Raw genomic sequence first — 26,410 nt, 5'->3', positions numbered from 1 at the left:
GTGTAAATACAGGTGGGCTGCCACCGTCTTGGACACACTAATGGCAATTAGATCCCGTTTCTGTGATTCGTTTGACAATTTGGATTCTGAAAACTTCTGAATTTTACTTTGATGTGCTTTTCTCTAACATAGGCATTAGGCTTTTTAATATTGAAAAAATGATTTTGTTCTTTTCATTATGATTTGTTTGGCTTTTTATACTAGAATATACTTTTTTTAATATTAGACACTTTATATTGTCTATTGTTGTAATAAACATATTGCTATTGGAAACTAAATGTTACAGTTCAGCAGGGGTGTCATTAGGATTTAAGGACAGGGGGGCTTAGCCTCAGGAGATGCGGAAGGTGTGAGCAAACACAGCACATGAGCACAAAATCTCATGAACTAAGCCTGAAAAATTATTCATTATTACTTCCTTTTCTAAAAAAAAAAACACACAACTACAGTCATAGGTTTGCACGATAACAGCATGTTCATAGCAACAATTCTCAAACTGTCATTCTCAGACCCCCATGAGTCCGTGAGCCATAGTTTGGGGATCCCTGAAAAAAATTTCAAATAAATTGATGACGAATGAATACCGTATGTTCCATACTATAAGGTGCATCGAAAAGCCTCTAATTTTCTCAAAAATCAACAGTGCGCCTTATAATCTGATGTGCCTTTTGTGCGGACAATACGGTAATAAAGACCACTCGGTCTCCATGTTGTTTTGACTAAGATTCCCATCATGCTTTACGACCTGATTACATGAGCAAATAACCTCTGCTTGCTTGTAGCTAAGCTACTGAGTTCATGAAGCTTCAGGTACATTATCCACCTTTAACCTGTCAGTCACCATAATCACACAATTTGTCCTCCAGAGCATCCGGCCGCCCACCGCAACGCGGGGAGCAGCCGGCCGGCCACGGCTGAGCTGTCGGTGGGGGACTTCACTCAGGAGACCAGCCGGCCTCAGCCGCTGGCTGGACCCGGTGATTAAGCGGGTTAGACCAGTCGTGGCCGCCCGCTGTGCTGCATGTCCGTGAAGAGGAGCGGTCCTCAGTCAAACTCACTTTGATATGTCGCGTGACTCACTATTGAACACATTTCAACCGAGAATGTAACCACCGAGATGCCAATATGTATTTTGCTAATACAGAAAGTGGATGAATGTTTTTCTCCCCTTTTATATTTTAATGGATACAATCGTGATGTTTCCAGAATGTTCCTGTTCAGCAGTGTGGGTGCACACATCTTTAAAGTTACCCTCAGTGTGGACAGGGCAATAATAGTAAAACTGGCCATTATCTGAGTGTCTGAATAAAAGGGGGAGGGGGATGTGGCCAGGCGACTCTCATTGAAATGTATTAGTTTAAAAAGAGTGGCGTGGGACATGAAAAAACTCTGCAAAGCATGCTGCTGGGCAGAATTCAATAGATTAATTTCTGTGCCTCATAGCACGAATTGCAGCGAGACTGGGTTGTCTATTCTATGTGCTTTATAATGTGGTGCACCCGATGCATGAAAAAAGTTTGAAAAAAAAAGCCATTTATTGACGGTGCGCCTTATAGTCCGGTGCGTCTTCTTGTGCAGAAAATAAGGCAACCATGCTGAATCAGTAAACCTGTACATGAGTAGGAATACACCAGTAAAACTATAATGTATTGGCTGATAGTGATGGGCTTGTTTAAAGGAATACTCCAAAGATTTTGGACCCACGCCCGATCCCTATCATTTTTACAGTGAGACAAGATCATACATACCTTTATTGTCTCTCTGCGTCCAGCGGCTGGCTCCCAGCTGTTAGCATCGTAGTTAGCTTAGCTCAATAGCTGGAGGTGAAGAGGAGACAGAGCCAGACTGACGAAAGTGGACAAAATACTCCTTCCAGTGGCCCAGGAGACGGCGTATTAGCACTTGAAGTAAATCCGAATGGTTATAAAACATTTTTAAAAACGTGTTACCTTTTCAATCCGTTAAAATAACGTTTTGATACACACAGACCTGCGCATGCACAGTGCTCCGCGGAAGGATATACCGGAGCACAGCATTAGAAACCATAGACTCAGCCGCTGTACTCCAAATATTTATTGTATGTTTAATAATTTCATTTTCACTTCCTTGACGTAGTTTGGTCCATTTTTTTCCCAATCTTGTGCAGATTTAGTAGTTGTCTATATTGTTCTCTGTGTCCTTCCACCTTCCCTGATATAGGGGCAGCAGGCACATACTAAAAATCACACTTGTGTGGCATAAAAGTATTCTCTTTAGTTGGGTTCTGACAGTCCTCTCTCATCTTTGTTTAACTGAAGTGTTTTAAATCTGGCTCTTGGTTTCTGACCAGCCCAAACCCTTCTAGATATTACTTTATCCCACAACCCAAACTGCACCTCAGGGATCATGTGTGGGATGGATTGAAACAAATATAGAAGTCTCAGAAGACCATTCATTTTGATTATCTGAATTTGTGTATCAAAGTCTGGGTTAAAGAACGACCATCTTCTCATGTCTTTCTGAATGTTAGCATTAAATTGGTTTGAGATTTGTTTGTAAGTCTTGTCCAGATTTTTATTGGCTATCACGCCTAATTTTTTGATTGTTTTTGATTCCCAGTTAAAGTCATATTTCTTTCAAATTGCTGCCTTTGGGGAGTACTTTAAGGAGAGAACTTGTGTCTTTGCTATATTTAGTTTTGAGCCTGGGTATTGGCCAAAGATTTCAAGAGTTGCCATTAAACTCGGAATTGTCTGATCTGGGTCTTGAAGATGCACAATTTCATCATCTGCAAAAAGCCCTATGATGTGTTCTTGTTTCCTCTTCTGAACCCCTTTTAGAACGTCTGTATAGATCAGGCTCCTTGATAGATAGATACGGATAGATTTGATTCCCAACGTGAGCTGGAGATCTGAGATGTGTGTGAAAAGAGCTCTTCTCCTCCTGTTGGCTTCAGCTGTTTGGACTTTGCATTTCTAAACTCTTCCAGTCTGAACCTTCTTCAGCTCTCAATGACTTCAGCGTCAAACTTTGTCAAACTAATCTCACTTCTTTCTCTCTTTATTTAGGTTGGTGGACTCCTGGATGTCAGAGAGCAGCTGGTCTTCTGTGGTCTCAGCTCGGAAATCCAACCCCTCCCTCCAGAAACACCTGGAACATCTGGACCTGAGTGGGATCCCTCTGAAGGATTCAGCAGTTGAGCAGCTGTGTGGTTTTCTGGAGAGTCCACTCTGTCGTCTGCAGACTCTGAGGTCAGACTTCATGTTTGAGTGTTTCAGTAAAGTAGTGTTGACACTAAAGGTCAGACATCAGGCTGGTCTGAGAGTGATCCACACTGAGGATCTCCAGGAGAAACGGAGCTTCTTCTCTGGTCTTTAGTCCTGTGACTGTGGCAGAGCCGTGTGCAGCTCCACATTTCAAAGCTTGCGAGAAGAAGAAAGGAGCTGCAGTGGATCACTGACTGTGAACCTCTGACACGCTCCATGTTGACCTTCAGCTTTCAAAGCAGGCTGATCTCTCCTGGATCAAGCTGTCACTGATCTCCCAGCTGGAGCTCCAAACTCTCAGCAACTCTGCAAACTCTGGACTTGTTGGCTTTCTGTCCAGTAACCTTGGCTGTTGACATGTCCTCCACTGGGCTCTGCTTCTGTGAAGAAGAGGTTGCAGTGTGTTTTAGTTCAGGGGCCACATCCAGCTCAGTTTCATCTTGAGTGGGCCGCAGCAGTAAAATAGAGCCAAAATAATCTTTATATTCAAGCTTTAAAGTTTTTCTTTGTTGTGTTGCAGAGTATACATGATACAAATGTGTATTTTCACAAAACAAATCTATTTCTACAGAAAATGTCGACAATTTCAACATAAGGCACATAACACAATTTTAAACCTTCTCGTCCATCTCAGACGGATCCATTCATGATAAATTTCAGGACAAATTCTGGTCTAGATCGTGTTGCTTTATACTTTTTTATTATTATCATGAATAACAAACATTTAAAGGCATTAAAAAAGCCACATGACAGAATGATGGAGCTCAGAGGTTTTTGCCAAGGTTGGCAGGTCTGCCCTCAAGTGACTCTCCTCTCATCGTCATCTCATGGCTGCAGTGTGGGTCAGACAGTGATGCTGTAGTGAGCATGTTCAGGCCGTTGACACTCCACTTCCTGTTTCCAGCATGTGGCCCAATGGCGAGTGGTCATTATTGTCACATGGCTGTGATGAGGGCCAGATTGTGACACAGGTCAAGTTTGAGGCTGATCAGACCATGTTCAGTCTGTTTACAGTGTATTTCCTGTTCCATGGTGAATGTCAAACTTGGTGGTGAGGCTGTGACCACTCCCTCAGAGTCTTGAGGAAGATTTTGATGACTGTCGCTCACCAATACAGTTTCTGTGAGAAATTTTTGGAGAAATTTCAGGGCATTTGATATCATCCCCGAGGCCAGTGGTCCTCAATAGGAGGCCCTCGGGCCGCATCTGGCCCGCTGGCCTCCTTGTTACCCCTGAAGTGTAATTCCTTCACGTATTTTGGTTTAGTCCTCACGAGGAACATGTATATGTCAGGTTAGAGCCGAGCTGCAACCCTGAAACAGACATCAGTTTTCCTCATGAGGGGAGAGACAGCTGACTCCATCAGGGTAGCTTCCTTCATCTCCGAAGACCTGCTCACCTCCAAGCTTCTTTATTAGAAAACTGATGGGTTGTTAAAACTGATAGTATAAATACCTTTCTGGTTACTCAAGCTTTGCAGTATTTTTCTACTGCATGCATAACAGGGCATTGGCTTGCTATGCCTTTATTCATGGCCCCTGAAGGGTTAAATATTCCAGACAGGATACATCAGTGAGTGTAACCATGAAGCAATGATAATAACTGCATTTTTCCAACAGTATATTTTTCAGTTTCTCTGAGCAATTTCAACAGTGTCCTCCACCCCCCATGCTGTCGGGCTTGGACAGTAATTCATCGTTTAGTGTATCTCGTGATATCGACTAACTGGCCCTGAGTTCCACTGAAAAGGGGCGGAGTCCACGAGGTTGTAAGATTTTCAGTTGTTGAGATGGCCTCCTACACTCCCAGGATGGGCACCACGTCTGAGAATGGACAAATGAACAGCCCAAAGTCTTCCATTTATTCACAACACCCTCCACAGACAACAGGCGACCCAGGTGTGTCTCCCCACATCCCTAAAATAACTAGGACCAAACCACCCATGTGAAATTCAGAGGGTTCAGTTCAATGACATTGTCAGTTATTTCATCAGTGTTATTTAAAATTAAGATACTCTATTTACACCATTTACTATGTACAACAACATTCAGTTCTGTCTTATCCATCCTAAGTTACCCATCAAGCTTCCTTTAAGCCACACATTACAGATTCCCCAGTGAAACCTCCCCTCCCTGGGGTTCCACTTGGGCCAGTCCAATCAGGGTGATGATGTGCAGCTGGCCTGATTCAATGTCGTTTTTAGACAAGTGTCCTGACAACCTGTCTGGTTCTGTCCAAGACGCACAGCGTTTAAATCTCTTTCCACCATCTCAGAAATTGAGATGTTGTTGTTGGATCAGATCTTCCCTCCCCTGCCTGCGCATACGTTCTGCACAAAATTATCACTGCGCCCAGCTGATTCTGTCGACACCTCCCCCTGGTGCGCGGCCACGCCCGTCTCGGCGCAAGCGCAGCGGACCGGCCAGAAACCCCATTCCACGAAATATGACTGCGCCCACCGCCAGTTTTGCGATCTCTGCGTTGCGCAGTGAAAAATACGGCCCATGGTGTTGGGGAGGTTCTTGGAAAGCCACCGTGCTTTAATCTGGAACGTTTAGCCAAAGTTGACCTCTGATGACTGTTGTTGCTGTTTGCAAATACGAAAACACAAAAAAAAAATAACAATAAATAATGGTTTTCATAAAGCTATTTTTGGGAGTTATTATTTTTAAGTAAGCTGAACTAAGATATATGAAGTGCATTTTATGTAGTATGAAGTACTGCTCACACACTGGTTGAAGTCCATGTTTTTTTTTTGTCAGTGCCAGAGTCAGCAGAGCAGTTAGTGCTCTTGCTTTACAATCAGAAGGTCATGGGTTTGAACCCCAGACTGTGCAAGAATTTGTTTGGTGGAATATATTCATTTGACTCAAGGAATTTTAGTTCAGAAAACTTGGTTGGAAGTTAACATTACTCAGATGCTTTCAGTGCTCACAACTTTAAAAGAAGAAGCTCACTCAGATATGATCATTTCACTCTACTTGACACAGTTGAGTCCCTTTTCTTAAATTTTCCGAGGTAATCGGTTTCCTCCTCGATTCGTTTGAGTAAAGTTAACTTGTTAGAATTTACAGTGTGGATCATGTGACAGCAGTTTGATTCTTGGCTCTTTCAGAGTGATCACACACAATTTAATGAGTAACACTGCCTCATAACGCCTGGTCTCCAGACTGAGACTGGTCTTCAGTACAACACTACCTCTCTCTGTTGAATCATTATTGATCACTGAACGCTCTATGAATGTGATTCCCAACACGAGATCTGAGATGTGTCTGAAAAGAGCTCTTCTCCTCCTGTTGGCTTCAGCTGTTGGACTTTACATTTCTAAACTCTTCCAGTCTGAACCTTCTTCAGCTCTCAATGACTTCAACATCAAACTCTGTCCTCTAATCTCACTTCTTTCTCTCTTTATTCAGGTTGACGAACTGCAGGATGTCAGAGAGCAGCTGTTCCTCTGTGGTCTCAGCTCTGAAGTCCAACCCCTCCCTCCTGAAACATCTGGAACTTCTGGACCTGAGTAGGAACCCTCTTCAGGATTCAGGAGTTTCTCAGCTGTGTGGTTTTCTGCAGAGTCCACTCTGTCGTCTGCAGACTCTGAGGTCAGACTCCATGTTTGAGTGCGTTTCAGTAAAGTAGTGTTGACACTAAAGGTCAGACATCAGGCTGATCTGAGAGTGATCCACACTGAGGATCTCCAGGAGAAACGGAGCTTCTTCTCTGGTCTTTAGTCCTGTGACTGTGGCAGAGCCGTGTGCAGCTCCACATTTCAAAGCTTGCAGACAGGCGTGCACCCCCCGGAGCCAGCAGCCCCCCCCAACCACAGCCAGTTCAAACCCCAAGCCTGCAGGTACACTGCAAAAGTTCCAAATCTGAGCAAGTTTTTTCAAGTTGTTTTGAGTGAAAATGTCTCATTTTACTTGATTTAAGATAAATTTACTTAAATATAATATTTGATCAAGATAAAAAGGCTTGATTTAAGAGAAAATTCTCTGAAATCAAGACATTTTTTTGCTTGTTCTATTGGCAGATTTTTTTTTCTGAATTTCAAGGAAAAATTTCTTGATTTAAGAGAAAAAAATCTGCCAATAGAACAAGCTACAAATTTTCTTGATTTCAGAGAATTTTCTCTTAAATCAAGCCTTTTTATCTTGATCAAATATAATATTTATGTACATTTATCTTAAATCAAGTAAAATGAGACATTTTCACTCAAAACAAGTTGAAAAAACTTGCTCAGATTTGGTCCACCAGAAGGGACCCAGAGCCGGGAACACAGAAGAGCCCATGCGCTACGGAAGCCTCACACGGACAAAAGTGCGGCAAACGAGGAAAGTTGGCTCGACCCAGAGAGCGACCGTGTTCTCACTGCATCTGGATCGAGCCGGGGTGTTGTTTTATTTTGAATATACGTTCACATTGACTCCTCAATTCAACTGTGTGTGGCAAAGCGGGGGTTCTAAATGTAATAGATGTTGCCGGACAACGCCACCTGGGGAATTTCACCCCAGGAAATAAACTAAACCGTTAAAAGGCTGCACAGTTCGGATCACCACGAGGCAGGAGAACAGTGTCCACGTTTAAAGGAACGAATTATTGAACAATGGGTAAAACGAGGTTCCAACGATTGTGGGGGGCACCACACAAATACAGCACTGGGTGAAGTGGAATGGACTGTGCTGGGTACCTTTGGACGACCAACTCAATTAGGGGAGGGGAATCAAAATACCACCTGTGTCACCGCACACACACACACACACACACACAACTGAAGAGTGAAAAAGAGCCGCCACCAGGGGGAGGGTCGCCGTCCGGAGCCACAGCACCTGTCCACAAGAATATAAAATGGCTGTATTAGGCCAGTTGGTAATAACGCACATGCACACGCACACACGCACACCCGCACACCACACACACGCACACACGGACACACGGACACACGGACACACGCGCACAGCAAAACAAAAGCAGTACACAAAAAACAAATGAAACAAAACCAAAGTACAAATAACTAATAATCAACAAATCAATAACCCCAACAGCACCAATCCAGGAAACCCGCAGGTTAAGACAAAAAAATAAAGTCAACGATAACCAAAAACAGCAGCGTCGTCCGAAACAGCTGTGGACGCCAATACGCTTGGCAGGGATCCCACTGCAGCGTCACAGCAGGTCAGGCCGTGGAAAGGCTTGGTCCAATCACGAGGACATGCACAACCCAACCCACGGTAGTCTCCGCGGGCAGCCCAGCCCAAGGACGCATCATCCGCACACGGAAATCAACAGCGGGGCGATCCAGCCCGCAGCAACAGCGGCCAGCAGCCTTTCAGCTGCAGGAGAACGTGCGCCACAACAACTGACACGTTCACAGCTGCGCAGTCAATGCCTCCGTCTCAGCTGATCACGCCGCACACCATCCACCGCGGAAAGTGACCCCAGAGGAGAGGATGAGAGAGACCGCGGGGCTGCCAGACCGACCCGCATATAAAGGTGTGTAGCGCCGCCCCCGCATCAGTAAAATGACAAACCCCTGTGCGGGAGTAGGAGGGGCAATGTGCAGCGCACCTGTTAAACCTATCCCCCCCTTTTTGAATCGTCGGCCCGACGATGGAGCGCAGCCAGCACTAGCACCAGGCCGAAAGACTGGCTGTCTGAGAGTTTAGAGCTTGAGCCTAGGGCTCCCTGGTCCTGAGAACCAGCTGGCCGTGGAAGGCGATGGACATTTGGGTGGGACCCGGCCGTAGCACGGGTGGTTCGGCGCAAAGCCTGTTGGCTGGTGCTTGGCTGGTCAGCTGAGGCTGCAGAGGGAGCCGGCAGTGGTGCGTCACGATTCCCCATGGGTGATTCTGACCTGGACGCAGCCGGGACTGACACAGCATCGGGGGCCACCCTAAGCTGTGGTACAACAGGAGGCAGTACAGCAGTCTCAGACACAAACAACCAAAGGTCACCGTTTAAGGAGTCATCGTCAGAGGTCAAGGGAGGCACAGATGGTACCGGTGACCCGGTGGGCAGAGAAGCCACAGCTTCAGGTTGAACAACAGCCTTCAACATGTCCCGATGTACATTACGGGTCCTCTCCAGATCATCCACAGGGGCCACCGTGTAAACTGCTCCCTCGCCAACTGGGGCCCTCACCACTTGGTGGACTATGGAACTCCAGAGGTCCTGGATTTTATGTCGACCCCTGGCACCATGGTCCCGCAAATACACCAACTGACCCACAGGCAGAGGTGCATTATGGACATGCTGGTCGTGCCGCTCTTTACGTCGGCCCGCTGCAGCCAACAATCGCTCACGAGCACCCTCAAACGCCACCCTAAGCCGGGCCTGATGTTCAACCACCCAATCCTGTACCTCACCAGGTACTGGGTCCTGGGTTCGACCCAAGAGAAAATCAATTGGCAGTCGAGGCTCCTGTCCAAACATCAAATAAAAAGGTGATTCGCCAGTGCCCTGGTGCGGTGTTGTATTATAACAGAATAGCACCTGGGGTAGACAGGAAGCCCAGTCCCGTTTCCGGGAGACCGGCAGAGTACGCAGGAGGTTATGGAGGGTTCGGTTGAAACGCTCACATTGGCCGTTACCTGCTGGGTGGTAGGGAGTAGTACGGGACTTCGAAACGCCATACAAGGAACAGAGCTGCTGAAGCAAGGAGCTCTCGAAACTCCTGCCTTGGTCCGAATGTAAGCGGCATGGCACACCAAACTTGTAAAACCATTCGTGCACCAAAACCTGAGCCACAGTTGAGGCTCGCTGGTCCCGGGTGGGAACTGCCAGGGTAAACTTGCTGAAAACGTTGGTCAAAACCAGGATATTTTCAAACCCACCACGAGAGGGCTCCAGCAGAGTGAAGTCGAGGGCCAAGATTTCATTAGGCCGGGAGGCGAGCAGGTGGCCCATATAACTGTGGGGGAACTGCCCAGAGTCCTTCGCTACCTGACAGCGGCCACACTTTTGGACCCAGTCCTTGATGTCTGATGACATCCCTGGCCAGTAGCAGCGCTGCCGGACCAACTCACTGGTCCGGTCTATGCCTTGGTGGCCATGCTCCTGATGGAGCTGCTGCAGCGTCTCCTGTTTGAGCACCGCAGGTAAAACAAGTTGGAGGAACTCCTCTCCTCCATCAGGTCGAAAGACCCGACGGAAGAGCACTCCATCTTTCTCCACCAAGCGGTCCCACTGACGGAGCAGCGCTACAGCAGGTTTCGAAAGCTGCTGTCTCTCACTTGCAACGGGGGGGGACTTGCGGCGCCAAAAGCCCAGCACCTCCTTCAACAGGGGATCGTTCTCCTGCATTGAACGGAGATCAGATGCAGAATGACATGGAAGGACAGAAACCAGAGATTGGTGACTCAACACAACAGGGCCATACTGGGGACCATGAAGGCTAGCGGGAACCAAGGTGCCAGGCAAAGACGGGGTAGCCACAGGTGAACCGGGTAAGTACTGTCGGGATAGTGCGTCTGCATTTCGGTTGCTGCGGCCTGAACGGTATTTGATCTCCAGATCAAACGCGGCAAGCTCTGCAGCCCACCTTTGCTCAGCAGCCCCAAGTTTAGCAGACTGGAGATGGCTCAACGGGTTGTTGTCCGTGTATACAATGCACTTGTGCCCCAACAAATACTCCCGGAATTTTTCAGTCACGGCCCACTTGAGCGCAAGAAACTCAAGCTTCATCGAGCTGTAGTTAGACATGTTGCGCTCAGTGGGCCGAAGACCCCTGCTGGCATAAGCCACGGGTCGCACGCCACTGTCCGTCTGTTGCGAAAGCACAGCACCCAGCCCACTATGGCTGGCATCAATCTCCAGGATGAAGGGGAGTGAAAAGTCAGCATAAGCTAATACTGGGGCCGAGATCAGCTTGGACTTCAGAGCATTAAAGCTCTCTTCACACTGTGGTGTCCATCCAGTCTCAAAAGCTTGACCAGACCCCTTCCTGGACTTAGTGCCTGCAAGATCAGCCACCAACTGATGCAAGGGTTTGGCCAACTTGGCAAAGCCCTCAACAAAACGGCGGTAATAGCTGGTGAACCCCAAAAAGGACCGCAGTTCTGAGACATGACACGGGCGCTGCCAGTTGGCCACAGCCTCTACCTTTTTGGGATCAGTGGAGACACCTTGGCTTGAGATAACATGTCCCAAATATGCCACCTGCTGTTGGAAAAAGGCACACTTTTCAACCTTGGCCTTCAGACCTTCCCTCTGAAGTCGACCGAGCACCACCTCCAGCCGCTGCAGATGCTGCTCCACAGAGGATGAAAAGATGATGATGTCATCGAGGTAAAGCAGCAGCGACTGACCCTGCTGGTCACCAAACATTCTCTGCATCAGCCGCTGAAACGTGCTGGGGGCATTACAAAGGCCAAAGGGCATTCGATTGAATTCAAAAAGCCCAAAGGGGGTGCAGAAGGCGGTTTTGGGACGGTCCTGTTCAGCCATCAGCACCTGATTATACCCACTGGCAAGGTCGATAGTGGAAAACCAGCGGGCTCCAGAAAGGGCGTCCAAGCTTTCCTCGATACGAGGCAGTGGGAACGCATCCTTCCTGGTTTTGCTGTTCAGAAGGCGGTAGTCTACGCACAAGCGCAAACCCCCATCCTTCTTCCTCACCAAAACTACAGGGGACGCATACGGACTACTGCTCTCACGAATAACCTGAGAGTCCAGCAGCTGATTAATATGCACCTTCACTGCCTCGTACTCAGAAGGCGGGATGCGTCTGAATCGTTGACGAACCGGAACATCATCAAGCAGCGGTATCTCGTGTGAAATGAGGTTGGTGCACCCCAAATCCCCCTCATGAACTGCGAATACTGAGCTGTACTTCTGCAGCAAGGACCTCACACCAGCCTGCTCTTGCTCGGTTAGGGCAGAAAGCTCAAGTGCCCCTATAATATCAGGTGCTGCGGGGGTGGCTGTCTGAGACGACACCGTTGCCACCTTTGGCTTCACTTCAGTCACTCCTGCAGGCAGACTAACAACCTGGCCAGGACACAACGCACCCAAACTAGTCCGGGGATACAGAAGCACCTCCGTGGTCCCCACATTAATGACTGGGACATGAACTGTACCCTGAGTGACCTTTAACAGGCATGGTGAGGCCAACAGCCCCGCCGGCAACCCAGGTTCCGCTGGTTCAAATAGGGTACATCCACCTGAAAACTGCTCAGGACAGGTCCCAGCCACCATCTTCATCACCCCGCCAGGTATACGCACCACCCGTTTGCCTCGGACCCGAACAGTACCAGCGAGGTTTGGGATGACCTGGGCTGAAGACTGGTGACACTTATGAAGTGCAGCCACTATAGGATCCGGTACCCCGGACACAGAGGGTGACTCAAACAACGTAGACCGAACACACCAAAAGCTCTTGATAACATCTACGGAGCACATTCATCCCCAAGATTCCAGGGACAGAAGATGAGGCTCCAGGGGGGTCTTTAACGACAAGGATCCCACAGCAGGGCATGACCTTACCACACAGTTCCACATCCAGCTCTAGATAGCCAACATACGGAATAGCCAACCCATTAGCTGCACGTAGCTGTAACCATTGGCAGGAGCGGAGTCGATCATGGCCCCAAGGCGCAAACTGGGCCACAAAGAAACTTTCAGTGATGGTGGACACCATAGAACCAGTGTCCACTAAACACTCAACATGGATCCCTCCAATGGAGGCGCTAATGCTAGGGCAAGGAGCGATCAAGTCGGCTCTGGTGCCTGGCTGTGAGCCGGTAGACTCCCCAACTGAGCCATGGCTCGGCAGCTCAGTGGGTTTCAGTTTCCCGACTGCTGGGAGGGATGGGAGGGCACCGCTGCATGGGAGTTGGAACCTGTGACAGAATAAGTACGGCGGCGAGGTGGGACCCGCTCCCCATCACACTCGCGGGCAAAATGACCTGGCTGCTGGCACCTCCTGCAAATGACAGGGCCAGAGCGAGACACCAGGCCTGGTGGGGGAGGAACCTGCAAAGATGCCACCTGCTGGGCAAGCTGGTTCAGCTGTTCTTGCTGCTGCTTTAAGAGCTCCATTACAGCCTTCAACCCTGGCTCCTGAGAAACCACCTGGGGGGCGGGATGGGGCCGGCCTTGCACTCCACACTGGAGGCCGTAAGCTGTTGGGAGTGACGAACTCCGCCCCCTAGTACCACCTGGAAGGCCTTCCCTCTCCCAACGAATTGCCTCGCTTCGTAGCTCCAACAGGGTGATGGCAGGCCGGCGACGAACTAGCTGTTTGAGTTCTCGACGGAGGGAGCTGTCAAGAACATGCTCTGTGAATTGATCCCTGAGCAGAATGTCAGCATTGGGCATCCCATTGGGTGCATGCCGCTCAACCTTGGCCATCACAGCCATCAGAGCCAAGGAGAACTCCTGCAGTGTCTCCCCCTCCTGTTGGTGCCGAGAGAAGAAAGCCTGCTGTAGCGTGACATAAGACTGACCACACCCATACAGCTCTGTTAAGATGGCAAAAATTCGGTCTGGATCTCGCCGTACATCGCCAGGGCGAAACTTAATCTCCTCCCTTGCTTCTCCTTCCAAATGGTCAAAAATAAACAATGCTTGCTCTGCAGCTGAAAGATGGCGAGTACGCATGCAAGCCTGAACTTCCTCCACCCACTCAGCAATGCTCATGCCAGTCCTTCCATTAAACATGGGGCACCTGCGCTCTCTGGGAATCACAACCAATCGTTCCGTTACAACAGCTGCAGGCGCAGGACCAGAGGAAGCCGAGGACGCCCCACCGGAGCCCCCCGGGGAAGCAGCACGCTCCCGTCGAAGCCGCTCATTGTCCGCTCTCAGCTGCAAAACCAACTCCTTAAGCTCCTGCAACTCTTCCTCCATCCTACAAATAGAAAGCTCCAAAAGAGAAAAAAGAAAAAATTTAAACACCGGACCAGACACTGCTGTTTTTTTTTTTTTGGGTTAAATGACTGCACAATAAGATCAAAAAAAGAAGGAAAGGAAAAGAAAGAAAAATAAATGGAAATCTAAACAGAACACGTCCCTGCCTCTTTTAAATGTGGTGATCCTGCCGACAACGCCAAATCTGTGGCAAAGCGGGGGTTCTAAATGTAATAGATGTTGCCGGACAACGCCACCTGGGGAATTTCACCCCAGGAAATAAACTAAAACCGTTAAAAGGCTGCACAGGTTCGGATCACCACGAGGCAGGAGACAGTGTCCACGTTTAAAGGAACGAATTTATTGAACAATGGGTAAAACGAGGTTCCAACGATTGTGGGGGGCACCACACAAATACAGCACTGGGTGAAGTGGAATGGACTGTGCTGGGTACCTTTGGACGACCAACTCAATTAGGGGAGGGGAATCAAAATACCACCTGTGTCACCGCACACACACACACACACACACACAACTGAAGAGTGAAAAAGAGCCGCCACCAGGGGGAGGGTCGCCGTCCGGAGCCCACAGCACCTGTCCACAAAGAAATATAAAATGGCTGTATTAGGCCAGTTGGTAATAACGCACATGCACACGCACACACGCACACCCGCACACACACACACACGCACACACGGACACACGGACACACGGACACACGCGCACGCAAAACAAAAGCAGTACACAAAAAAACAAATGAAACAAAACCAAAGTACAAATAACTAATAATCAACAAATCAATAACCCCAACAGCACCAATCCAGGAACCCGCAGGTTAAGACAAAAAAATAAAGTCAACGATAACCAAAAAACAGCAGCGTCGTCCGAACAGCTGTGACGCCAATTACGCTTGGCAGGGATCCCACTGCAGCGTCACAGCAGGTCAGGCCGTGGAAAGGCTTGGTCCAATCACGAGGACATGCACAACCCACCCACGGTAGTCTCCAGCGGGGCAGCCCAGCCCCAAGGACGCATCATCCGCACACGGAAATCAACAGCGGGGCGATCCAGCCCCGCAGCAACAGCGGCCAGCAGCCTTTCAGCTGCAGGGAGAACGTGCGCCACAACAACTGACACGTTCACAGCATGCGCAGTCAATGCCTCCGTCTCAGCTGATCACGCCGCAACCATCCACCGCGGATAAGTGACCCCAGAGGAGAGGAGAGAGAGACCGCGGCTGCAGACCGACCCGCATATAAAGGTGTGTAGCGCCGCCCCGCAATCAGTAAAATGACAAACCCCTGTGCGGGAGTAGGAGGGGCAATGTGCAGCGCACCTGTTACATGTGGTTTACAACTAAATTTAGAAACAAATGACTCATCAAAAGTGGAAGGATTTAGAGTTCTTTTTTTGTAATTATATTTTCATTTGTGGAGGTGGCAATACAAACGTGCAATTATATCAGTTCCAAGGAAGTCCTCCTCTTCTTTTCTATGACTGACAAAAAAACATGAAACAAAAACAAAAACGAGACAGAAAAATTGAACAAAAAGAGGCTTGGGAGCTTACAGTTGTGGCTTCTTACATGAGCATTAGTCAAAGTGTTATAGTATCAGTATTTTGATCAGTTATTCGAACAGGATAAGTATATACGGAGTCAAATAAAGTCAATACGGTGAGGGGATATAAAATGAATCCATTTGTTCCAAATGAGCTAGAAATTATCTCTTTGAATTCTTAAGGAATATTTTAATTTTTCCATTAAAAACATTTCCTTTATTATTCCAAACCAATCTTCAGTTGTCGGTGAGGTTGGATTTAACCATTTTCTTGTAACTGACTTCTTGCTGGCAGCTGGAAGCGCCTGCAACAATTTTATATCCCCTCTTTCATCCAAGGTTGTAACAAGACCCACATACAGATTTGTGAAATTGTTAACGATTTTAACCTGAAAAACATCCCACAGCACTTTATGAACTCCCAACCAGTACTGAAGCAATCCAGGGCATTCCCAGAATATATGAAAAAGGTTTGCTTCCACTGATCCACATTGTCTCCATATCAGTGGCTCCTCTTCTCTCCATGTACTCTTCCACCAAGACGAATCCAGGCCAAAACTCTAAAATATCTGATCGATTCACCCTGTCATCCACACGAATTCAGCATTCCGTGGATCTGAAACCGAACATTTTTGAAACCAGGTCCCAGGGTGAACAGATCCGAAATCTGTTGAATCCATGGCTCCGTATTGACTCCTGTTTTGGAGCGTTTCCTGATACGCTTGCGTCATCGCGCTACGTCGTAACAAACGCGCAGAACACTGTAAACAACAATAACAATGGCGCTGTGCGGTGCAGCAGACGTCCTGCTGAAGCCTTTTGCTGCTTTTACAGCAAAATATTTCCACCGGATACAACAAATCAGCACGGAGAGCACGATGCTTCATGTGATTTTTTTTTTTTAATTGTAAATATACTCGTACATGGCAAACATTATGCCAGGGGGAACACAATAAGTGATCACTTTCTTTCAAACGGTTTAAATTTTTCACAGATAGGCTCCTGATAGTTTTTACAGCCTTTTTGTTTTCAGAGTCTTTTAAAATTTTTATATAAGACGGTACAACATTTCTGAAGTGGGTAAATGACGGCTTCTGCCTGCAGTATTTGCATTTGTGAATAAAGAATTGTGATTTTAGGATGAGTAAATTGATGATAAAATATTCATCCTTCTTTTCCTGTTTTATGAAGAAACAAACAAAAAAAATCACATTTTCCCACCCCAAAGTAAAGTCCTTGTGTACATTATTAATTACAAAGCGACAGAAATCCTTCCAAAAGATCTTGGAGTCGTCACATGTCCAAAAGAGGTGTTGAGTTGTTTCAGGGTGATTTCAGCAGAAAGAACAGTTCACATCAACGTCCCTTTTTCATTTTGTCATGAAGTGGTCAGCAGGATTCATGTAATGTTGGATCCACCAGGAAAAAGATCACGAGCGGCTACAAGGCGGAGGCGCGATGATATTGCCATGTATGAAGCGCCACCTTACAGCCTGGCATGTTATTGCAACGTTTCAGCCGTTTTGAAAACAGTCATGTGGACGATCAACTAATTGGTCCTGATCCTGAATTGAGTCTGAACCTTCTTCAGCTCTCAATGACTTCAACATCAAACTCTGTCCTCTAATCTCACTTCTTTCTCTCTTTATTCAGGTTGCAGGACTGCAGTTTGTCAGAGATCAGCTGTTCTTCTCTGGCCTCAGCTCTGAAGTCCAACCCCTCCCTCCTGAAACATCTGGACCTGAGTGGGAACCCTCTGCAGGATTCAGGAGTTGAGCAGCTGTGTGGTTTTCTGCAGAGTCCACTCTGTGGTCTGCAGACTCTGAGGTCAGTTGACTGTCTGTTCCTGTTGTAGAAGGAGAAATGTTTGTCAGCAGCTGTGATCTGAGACTCTGATCCTGCAGTGAGAGAGTGGACTGAGCTCAGCAGCAGCTGACTGGTGTGTGTGGACATGAGGAGGAGTGTGAATGTTGTGCTGACATGTGGATGATGTGTGTGATGAAGATCCACAACAACAGAGCAGCTCATTGATCAGGACTCAGTAATGTGGAGCTGCTCATTTCTCCATCAACACATCTGATTGGTTCCTCCTCATTGATTCTGCTGCTTTCTCTCTTTATTCAGGTTGAGCAGCTGCAGTTTGTCAAGGATCAGCTGTTCGTTTCTGGTCTCAGCTCTGAAGTCCAACCCCTCCCACCTGGAGGACCTCGAGCTGGATTACAACCATCTGCAGACTCCAGATGTGCAGCAGCTGGTTGATCTAGAGCAGAGTCCAGACTGCAGCCTGCATTTTCTCTGGTCAGTAGATGGTTGGGGTGAGTCCATGCTGCTTTCAGCAGGTTTGGACTAAACACAGTCAGTGTGAGAACAAAGATCCAGTGTTTGACTCTCAGTGAGGCTGTGAGAGGAGAACGCTGAGCAGCTTCAGGATTGGACAGCAGAGGACACACAGTCAGCCAATCAGGGGAGCCACAGGCTTGTTGTGTTGGTGTGACAGTGGTGGTCCTTCATGAGCTCTGAGCTGCTGACTGCTGCTCTGAACAGGACTGAAGTCCTCACTGCTTCACAGAGACTCTGATCATCTCCTCTCATCTCTCTGCAGCTGGGACTGAGAGCAGAGCTTCATCCAGCAGTGAGTGACAGAGGAACCAGCAGAAGATCTGCAGTATGAAGAGCTGTGAGAGTCCAGCATCGAACCAGGGTTCCTCTGGATGTGACTCACTGGTTACCAGGAGAGTTCCATGTTAAAACAGTTGCAGATCTGTTCCAGACAAAGACAGATGGTGTTTGACTCCATGAATCAGTTTTTAAAAATGACAGACTTCAGAGCTTTGCTTCAGTAACAGTGAAGCTCCTTTTCTGACCAAATCAAATGATTCCTGGATTCCATCAGTGGATCCTGAACACTGTGTCTACATATCCAGGTCTGGAGTCAAGAAGTCAAGTCTGCTTCAGAGAATCTGCCTGGGATTGGAAAATAGTTTGTTCTGCAGCGTCAGTCCTTTGAAGTCAGTCAGATTTGTGTCGTGTGGAGAGAAACTTTCCTGATGTGTCAGAGGTCAGTGGACTGGTGGAAACATGGAGCTGCAGACGTCCTCTGGGTTCAATATTCGTGTGTGTGTGTGTGTGTGTGTGTGTGTGTGTGTGTGTGTGTGTTCCAATGTGAGGAATTATTTCCTCCTCTTCTGATAATGGTGGTGGAGGTATTATTTCTTTGTGTCTTGACAACATGAAACTTTTTAACTGCAAATATTTGAAAAAAAAAATGTTTTTCTTGTTAGTTGTTTTTTCTGACATAAAGACTGAAAAGAAAGTCGAGCCCATCATGACAGAGGTCCATTATTTTCCGCACTCCTTTGTTGTTCTATAATTTAAATCCTCATCTTTATTACCTGGAGTGATCCGACAGATTAATGGAAAACTTTTTTAATGCTCACATGCAGAGTTCCACTCTGAGGCTGTGTTCTTAGAAATGGGTTCTTTGGATGTTTTTCCACTGTCTCAGTGTCTGAAGAGTACAGATCCAGATTCAGTGGTAACCCTGAGGTGGATTCTTCTTCAATGCAGGATTTATTGTACAGAAATAGTTTTGTAGCGGCGACCTGGGGGGAATGGCTGAAAGGCATTGTGGGACATGTTCTGGGAGGGGGTTGTTTTCATGATTGTGTTCATGTTCTTCAGTTGTTGTTGTGTTGTGCCATAATCAGTGATGTTCTTCAGCATTTATTGTGTTACTCTGGCCGGGTTCTGTGGTTTATGTTACACTTGGAGTGATTTCGGATCCCGCTGCTGCAGAAGATGCTGTGTGTGTGATGTGTTTGGGTGCCTACAATAAAATCGGAATTGTGAAATCCCAAAACGCTCCTCATTTCACCTTCGCAGACATTACAGTATGATGCTGAGGTTAGTTGTGCTGCTGTATAGAATCACCTGAGGTGAGGAAGCTGGAGCCCTCCCCTCTCATCAGCATCATTGTTTAAGACGGAGTCTGGCTTCGTTCAGTTCTTTAAACTACTATATACAAACTAAATGTAAAGTTTGAGCTGGAAATCTCTGCTTGAGTTGACAAAATGACCCTGGAAGATCTCCAGATAAGAAAAATAAGAAAAAGATCTCAAGATACTGAAAAGTCTTTCTAATATTTTGTCTCCATTAATGGATGTGAAAGGACTGGACGAAGGTATCAGGGACTCACAGATCAATATCATGCATTCAGGAACACCTCCACCATCCTCTGTGGCCTCAATGATACACATTAAAGCTCGTGTCCAGAGTTTTGAAAGAGAGAGGTTTTCTTTTTTTAATCCAATGTCTCGAGGTTCTTTTTTTTTAATTTATTTAACAAAAGACACAATACAATACAAACTCTCGTGGAGGGAAAAAAAGTGATACTTCCAGTTTTTCTTATGTCATACTACATACTGAACACCAATAAACAAAAAACACAGTTGAACAAGAAAAGAAACAGAGACTCGGGGGGCACATAGAGATCTAAACATGAACTAAAAGTTGGTAAATGTAATTCTAAAGAAAAGATGAAACACCAGAGGAGCTAGCCATACAATGAAAAGTAGCTTAGAACAGGAGTGCCTTAGAAATCATAAGAGAGATCATACCAGCTGCCTTCCAGTCTTTTAATCTAAGTAATGCTGAATAATACAGTTTAAATTCATTCCTGAAACATGAAAAAGAGGGTTTGTTCCCTCTGCATTTACTACAGTGGATGTGGTATTTGGCTAGAAGGATGACAATATTTATTATATTGGAGTTAGACGAGCTTAAATTGTGCATATAGTATAAGGTGTGGGAAATGTTTAAGGTCGAAATCTTTCGTTTTAAAGATTACCAATTTTTAATACTAAACCAAAATTGTTGTGAATAGTGACATGAAAAAAACAAATGCTCCAAAGTTTCATCGTCAGAATTACAAAAGGTGCAAGGATCAACATCAAACTTAAATCTTCTTTTAAGAAATTGGGCGACCGGATATGTTATTGATTATTTTAAAGTGAGTCTCTTTCACTTTCGGAGGAATAGGCCATTTTATGAATTTTGAGTAAGCGTTGGTCATAATAGATTGATTATCTATATTCGGCAGCTTCCTGGGTAAGGCTCTGTTATAATCATAGTAGATCATTTGTTTTATGGCTTTAGTAATAAAGTTATTATTACACTTAACATCAATTAAGTTATAATCATTCACTTTTAGAGCTGGGAGTGATGCAGTCACATCGGAATATAAGAGGGTATTTCTAATTAACTGAATTAACAATAAAGGGATCACTTTGCATACCTTTTGAAAATCCTTATAGGAACACTTTATATTGTATTTCTCTATAAAGGTTGAGAAGTTTAGGAGATTTTCATGACAATCTAATAAATCCTTCACAAAAATAACACCCTTTTCGACCATTCCTTCTTAAATATTGATTTTCTACCAATTATAATTGTTCTGTTATTCCACAGAGTGGATCCATGGGGAGAGAAAGTGTGGTTGAGTAACATTTTCCAAAAGTGAAGGATTTGTCTGTGGAAGTTGGATAATTTGATTGGAATCTTATTAATGGACTATGGTAAATGGACTATACTTGTATAGCGCTTTTTACCCTGCTTGACAGAGCCCAAAGCCCTTCACACTGCAATATCACATCAACCCTTTCACACCATACTGGGTGGTGGTAAGCTACTACTGTAGCCACAGCTGCCCTGGGGCAGACTGACGGAAGCGAGGTTGCCAATCTGCGCCATCGGCCCCTCCGACCACCACCAACCATTCACTCTCACAACTTTCATACTTGGCAAGGTGGGTGAAGTGTTTTGCCCAAGGACACAATGCCAGTTTTACACCTGCAGGAGCGGGGATCGAACCGCCAACCTTCCAGTTATAAGACGACCTGCTCTACCAACTGAGCTACTGTCGCCCCAAAATAATTATTAATCTCAAAATTACATTTCAAAAGAAATTCAATCCCACCGAGCTGCTTAAATATTGAGTCCGGGATGTGGAACCACATGGAATTTGGTTGCATAAGAAAGGCCTTTAACCATTTGATCTTAAAAGTACCCAGTGGTGGGCCGTCAGGGCCTGCAAAGCCTTCTCTGCTGGCCTAAAAATGATCTGAAATAAAAACTGATGTAAATTATATTTTGTCCATAAATAATTAATAAATGATTCCAAACGGTATGTTCCAGTTCCTTTCATAGTTTTCCCGTGGTTGCGCTGCTTCCAGACATGTTTTTTTCATATTAAATCATTTAACCAATCAGATTTCAGGCATCATCTGTTGCTAGGGTCAAAGAAATCTGCCCGAGGCCTTCGCTATCCGTTCCTGATGGCGCAGTGAAGTGAAGTGAAGCGTCAAACAGACAGCTGCTTCAACCAATCAGATTTCGAGTTGGCGATTCAGCGCCTTCTGGCTTCTCTTTTTTTTTTTTTTTTTTTTTTTTTTCCCTTCAAAACTTTATTTGTGACAACCAATCGTCAACAAGACAACATTACAAATTCCGTTCAGTTAATGTCTCATGCTAATTTCTCTGACAATTTTTTTTTTTTTTTTTTTTTTTTTTATCATACAGAAAAAATTTACATCAACTCTCGATGGGAGAACAGAACAAACAATGAAACAGACCATATATATATATATAAAAAAACAAAACAAAACAAAACACTGCAAGCTATATCCAGTCTGTTAAAGCCTTTCACACAAGCCTTGTCCACAAAAGTACAAGCGATCTTCAAGGTTAAATTAACAACATAAGAGGAAGCATTAAAATTTAGAATTATAACAACAGATACTTGGAGATATCTTCATACAAGACATTGCAATTCTCATCAGTGTCTTTAAGCAATGACAAAGAATTTGTATAATCTTTCATTTCGATTTTAAAGACCATTAGAGAAGGATTATTGTTCTGCCATTTATTTTTGTGTATATGATATTTGCCCATAATAATTACCAGGTTGCATATTCTAAAAATTTCTTTAGGTAAGTTGTAAACGCCAAACAGTATTTCGACACATTCAAATTGAGTAATAATTTCTATTTTTGATTTCAGCCAATTTGTTACATCTTTCCAAAATTCTTTTATTAATTTGCATGAGAAGAACAAATGCTCAATTGTTTCATTTTCATTAGTACAAAAACAGCATGGCTCCACCTCGAAGTTAAATCTTTTTTTGAGCGTATCTGCTGCTGGATAGTAGCCATTCATTATTTTAAATTGCATTTCTTTAATTTTTGCAGGTATTGGCCACCTCATGAATTTAATATATTTATTTGATATCTTTTCATGGTAGTTTTTAAGCTTAATATTTTGACTTAAATCGTGAAATATTATGCCCTTAAGGATCTTATTGACCATTTTGTTGTTACATTTTTTGTCACTTAAATTGATCTCATCCAATTTTAATTTTGGCAAGGTTATTTGTTTTTTATTGTATTGTAAATAGTTTTTAATTAAGTTCAATAAAGCTGTGGGTATCGCTTTGCATATTCTGTTGTACTCTTTTAATGGGCTTTGTATGTTAAATTTTTCTTTTGCTTCATTGTGACTCCGAAAATTACCCTGGTCATCCAACAGATCTGTGACAAAAACAACCCCCTTTTCATACCAACTTTTCAAAAACAACATTTTCCCTTTTACTGTAATGGCTCTATTATTCCACAAGGTGGCGCCATGAGGGGTAAAATTATGAGCAAATATCATCTTCCAGTAATGGAGAACTTGTTTGTGGTATTCTGCAAGTTTAATTGGTAGTTTTGATTTCATGTATTCACACTTAAGAAGAAATTCTAAACCTCCCACTTGATTGAAAATAGCTTTTGGAATGTGATACCAAATTGAATTTGGATTAGCTAAATACCCTTTTATCCAGTTTAATCTGAAAACTCCAACCATGGTTTCAAAATCAATTGTTTTTAGACCTCCTTTATTATAGTCCTTCACAAGTTGTGATTTCTTGATGTAGTGAGTTTTATTACGCCAAATGAACTGATATATAATACTGTTTGTTTTCCTGATATTTTGTGGACTAATATAAAGAGAATAACTGGGGTAGATCATTTTGGATATTCCTTCCGACTTGACAGTAAATTTCTTCCAAAAATTGTCAAGTCTCTTGTTAACCAATGATTAAAACTTTTTGTTATATCTTCAATTCTTCCACTAACATTTTTTGACTGTCTTATTCCCATTTCTTTTGAAATACAGAAACCCAGGTATTTTACTTCATTTTTTACAGGAATCATCTCTAGTACTGTGTCACAGCAGTCATACAGAGGTAATATTTCACATTTTTTCAGGTTAAGGTAAAGTCCCGATGCCTGAGAAAAAAGAGAAATTACATTCAATGCTTTTTCAAGAATTGATTTATCCTTTAGGAACAACACTGTATCATCAGCAAATTGACTTATTCTGTATTCTTTGCCGCAAATTTTTATTCCCTCTAGAGCTTCATTACTTGTTACTAGATAAGCCAATAGTTGAGTGCAAAGAATGAATAGTTTTGGTGAAATCGGGCATCCTTGTCTTATTCCACAGGATATTTCAATTCTTTTTGTAATGCCTGAATGTAGTGTTACATAACTGTAAATCTGGTCATAAAACATCCTGATTATCTTGCAAAACTTATTGCCAAAGCCGAATAATTGCAGAGATTGAATAAGAAAATCATGTTCAATAGAATCAAAGGCTTTGAAAAAATCAACAAATAAAATAATGCTGTCTGAGTCTATAAGTGTCTGATAGTCCAGCATGTCCATGACTAATCTGACATTGTTGTGAATGTGTCTGCATTTAATGAACGCTGACTGGAATTCATCTATCAGTTTATTCAAGATACCCTTGATCCTATTTGCAAATACTAAATCTAGAAGTTTATAATCGTTACAAAGAAGTGTAATTGGTCTCCAATTGTTAAGCTCCATTGGATCCTTATTGGACTTTGGCAGCAAGGTTATCAAACCAGTTTTCATTGTTGAGGACAATTGACCACTGTTTATACAATCCAGATATGCATTAAATAGTAATTGTTTTATCTCTTGCCAAAAAGCTCTGTAGAAGTCTATGGATAGGCCATCAATACCAGGTGATTTACCAATTTTCATTTGCTTTAAAGCCCCTTCTAACTCTGCTAGTGTTAATTCCTCTTCCAAAATTAATTTATCCTCTTCCGTTATTTTTTTAGTTACATTATTTTTTATTAAATTCATGAATTCTTTGCATTTGTCCTCCTTAAATTTTTTCTTGTATAAATTGCAATAGAACTGACTGACTTCTTCTGTAATTTCATTTGAATCTTGGATTGTAATTCCATTTTTGTTTAGTTTGGTAATGCATTTTTTGGCCTGTCTTCTTTTTTCGAGACTATAAAAATATGATGAATTTTTTTCCCCTTGTTCAATCCACTTTGCTTTAGATCTTACAAAAGCACCTTTTGCCTTTTGCAAAAACAAATCATCTAATTGGTTTTGGAGTAGAAGAAGTTCCGCATTTTGTTCAGCTGTTCTGTTGGACATACTACATAATGAACTGATTTTATTGACCAGTTCCTTTTGTTTTAGTTTACATCTCTTTGATATTTTTTTCCCCATTTCAATAGCTATTTGTTTCACTCTAAATTTAAACCATTCCCATTTACTTATGTTTGATGAATCTAATTGGTTCACTTCGGTGCAAAGTGTTTTTACCCGGATACAGAATTCTTGGTTTAACAGTAGAGAGTTATTAAACTTCCAAACATTACTTGACTTCGGTTTTTGTTTAATTATTGTCAGAGACAAATTAATAAGACAATGATCTGTTAGAGGAGATATTTGGATATCACATTTCGATGTCATACTGACCACATTTTGAGACAAAAGCCAATAATCTAGTCTTGAACATAGGTTTGTATCAGCAGGACTCATCCATGTATATGTCTTTGAATTGGGGTTTGTCTCCCTCCAATAATCCACCAAGTGATTTGCTAGACAAAAAGAGCTGAAGGTATCATCAATGTTAGGTTGTAATCCTTTGGGAGGTTTCCTGTCCATCCAAGAATTAGGAGCTATATTAAAGTCTCCTCCTGTTATGATGTTACTAGTTCTATATAGCTCACTCCATTCGCTAATATCTCGAGATAGCTTGGACATCATACTTCTGTTGAGAGATCTGTTGTTGTACCCATATATGTTGATTACAATGAATTTAAAATCAAATATCTCAAAGATCACCATTATCCAATGACCATTTCCATCACTTTTGTAGTCAATGATTTTACCTGCAAACCTGTAAAATAAAATCATCACTCCCGCTGAGTGAGAAGTTCCATGTGAAAACAAAATATTATCTCCCCATTGTTGCTTCCAGAATTTTTCATCGTCTTTAACAGAATGAGTTTCTTGTAGTAAAATGAAATTTGCTTTAACTTCCTTACAAAATAAAAACATGGCCTTGCGCTTAACATTATTTTTTAAACCTCGAACATTCAAAGAACACAATTCAATCGACATAGTTATGCAGAAGAAAACAACAAAAACGCTTAGATGAACCTAAGGTACATTTTTAGGCAGGAGTAATTATTTGTCCTTTATCTTAATCTACATTCTTCACAGTGATCTTCAATAACCTTCAACAAAAGCAGTGAGCTCAAATTAGGTTTTTTTTTTTTTTTTTTTTTTTTTTAGCCTGTAACAGGTGCCTCTACTCTTTTCCCGTCAATGACAGCATACCCCTCTTTCAGGAAGGCTTTCTTCTGGTTTCGCTGAGCTTCTGCCACCAGAG

General features: G+C 44.0%; 1 protein-coding gene across 1 annotated transcript in view; it reads left to right on the top strand.

The window, feature by feature from the left end:
- Positions 1-19,505, top strand: part of LOC115381071 (NACHT, LRR and PYD domains-containing protein 12-like) — a 132,263-nt gene extending 112,758 nt beyond the window's left edge. Inside the window, exons 11-14 of the mRNA XM_030082372.1 lie at positions 6,662-6,844; positions 17,300-17,473; positions 17,771-17,934; positions 18,216-19,505. Of these exons, the coding sequence (XP_029938232.1) occupies positions 6,662-6,844; positions 17,300-17,473; positions 17,771-17,934; positions 18,216-18,286 (592 nt within the window). The 3' untranslated portion in view covers positions 18,287-19,505. The remainder of the gene's footprint in view (positions 1-6,661; positions 6,845-17,299; positions 17,474-17,770; positions 17,935-18,215) is intronic.
- Positions 19,506-26,410: the final 6,905 nt, after the last annotated feature.

This window comes from Salarias fasciatus, chromosome 3 (assembly GCF_902148845.1).
Source record: "Salarias fasciatus chromosome 3, fSalaFa1.1, whole genome shotgun sequence".
Lineage (NCBI taxonomy): Eukaryota > Metazoa > Chordata > Actinopteri > Blenniiformes > Blenniidae > Salarias > Salarias fasciatus.
This window is presented reverse-complemented; position numbering and strand designations above follow the sequence as displayed.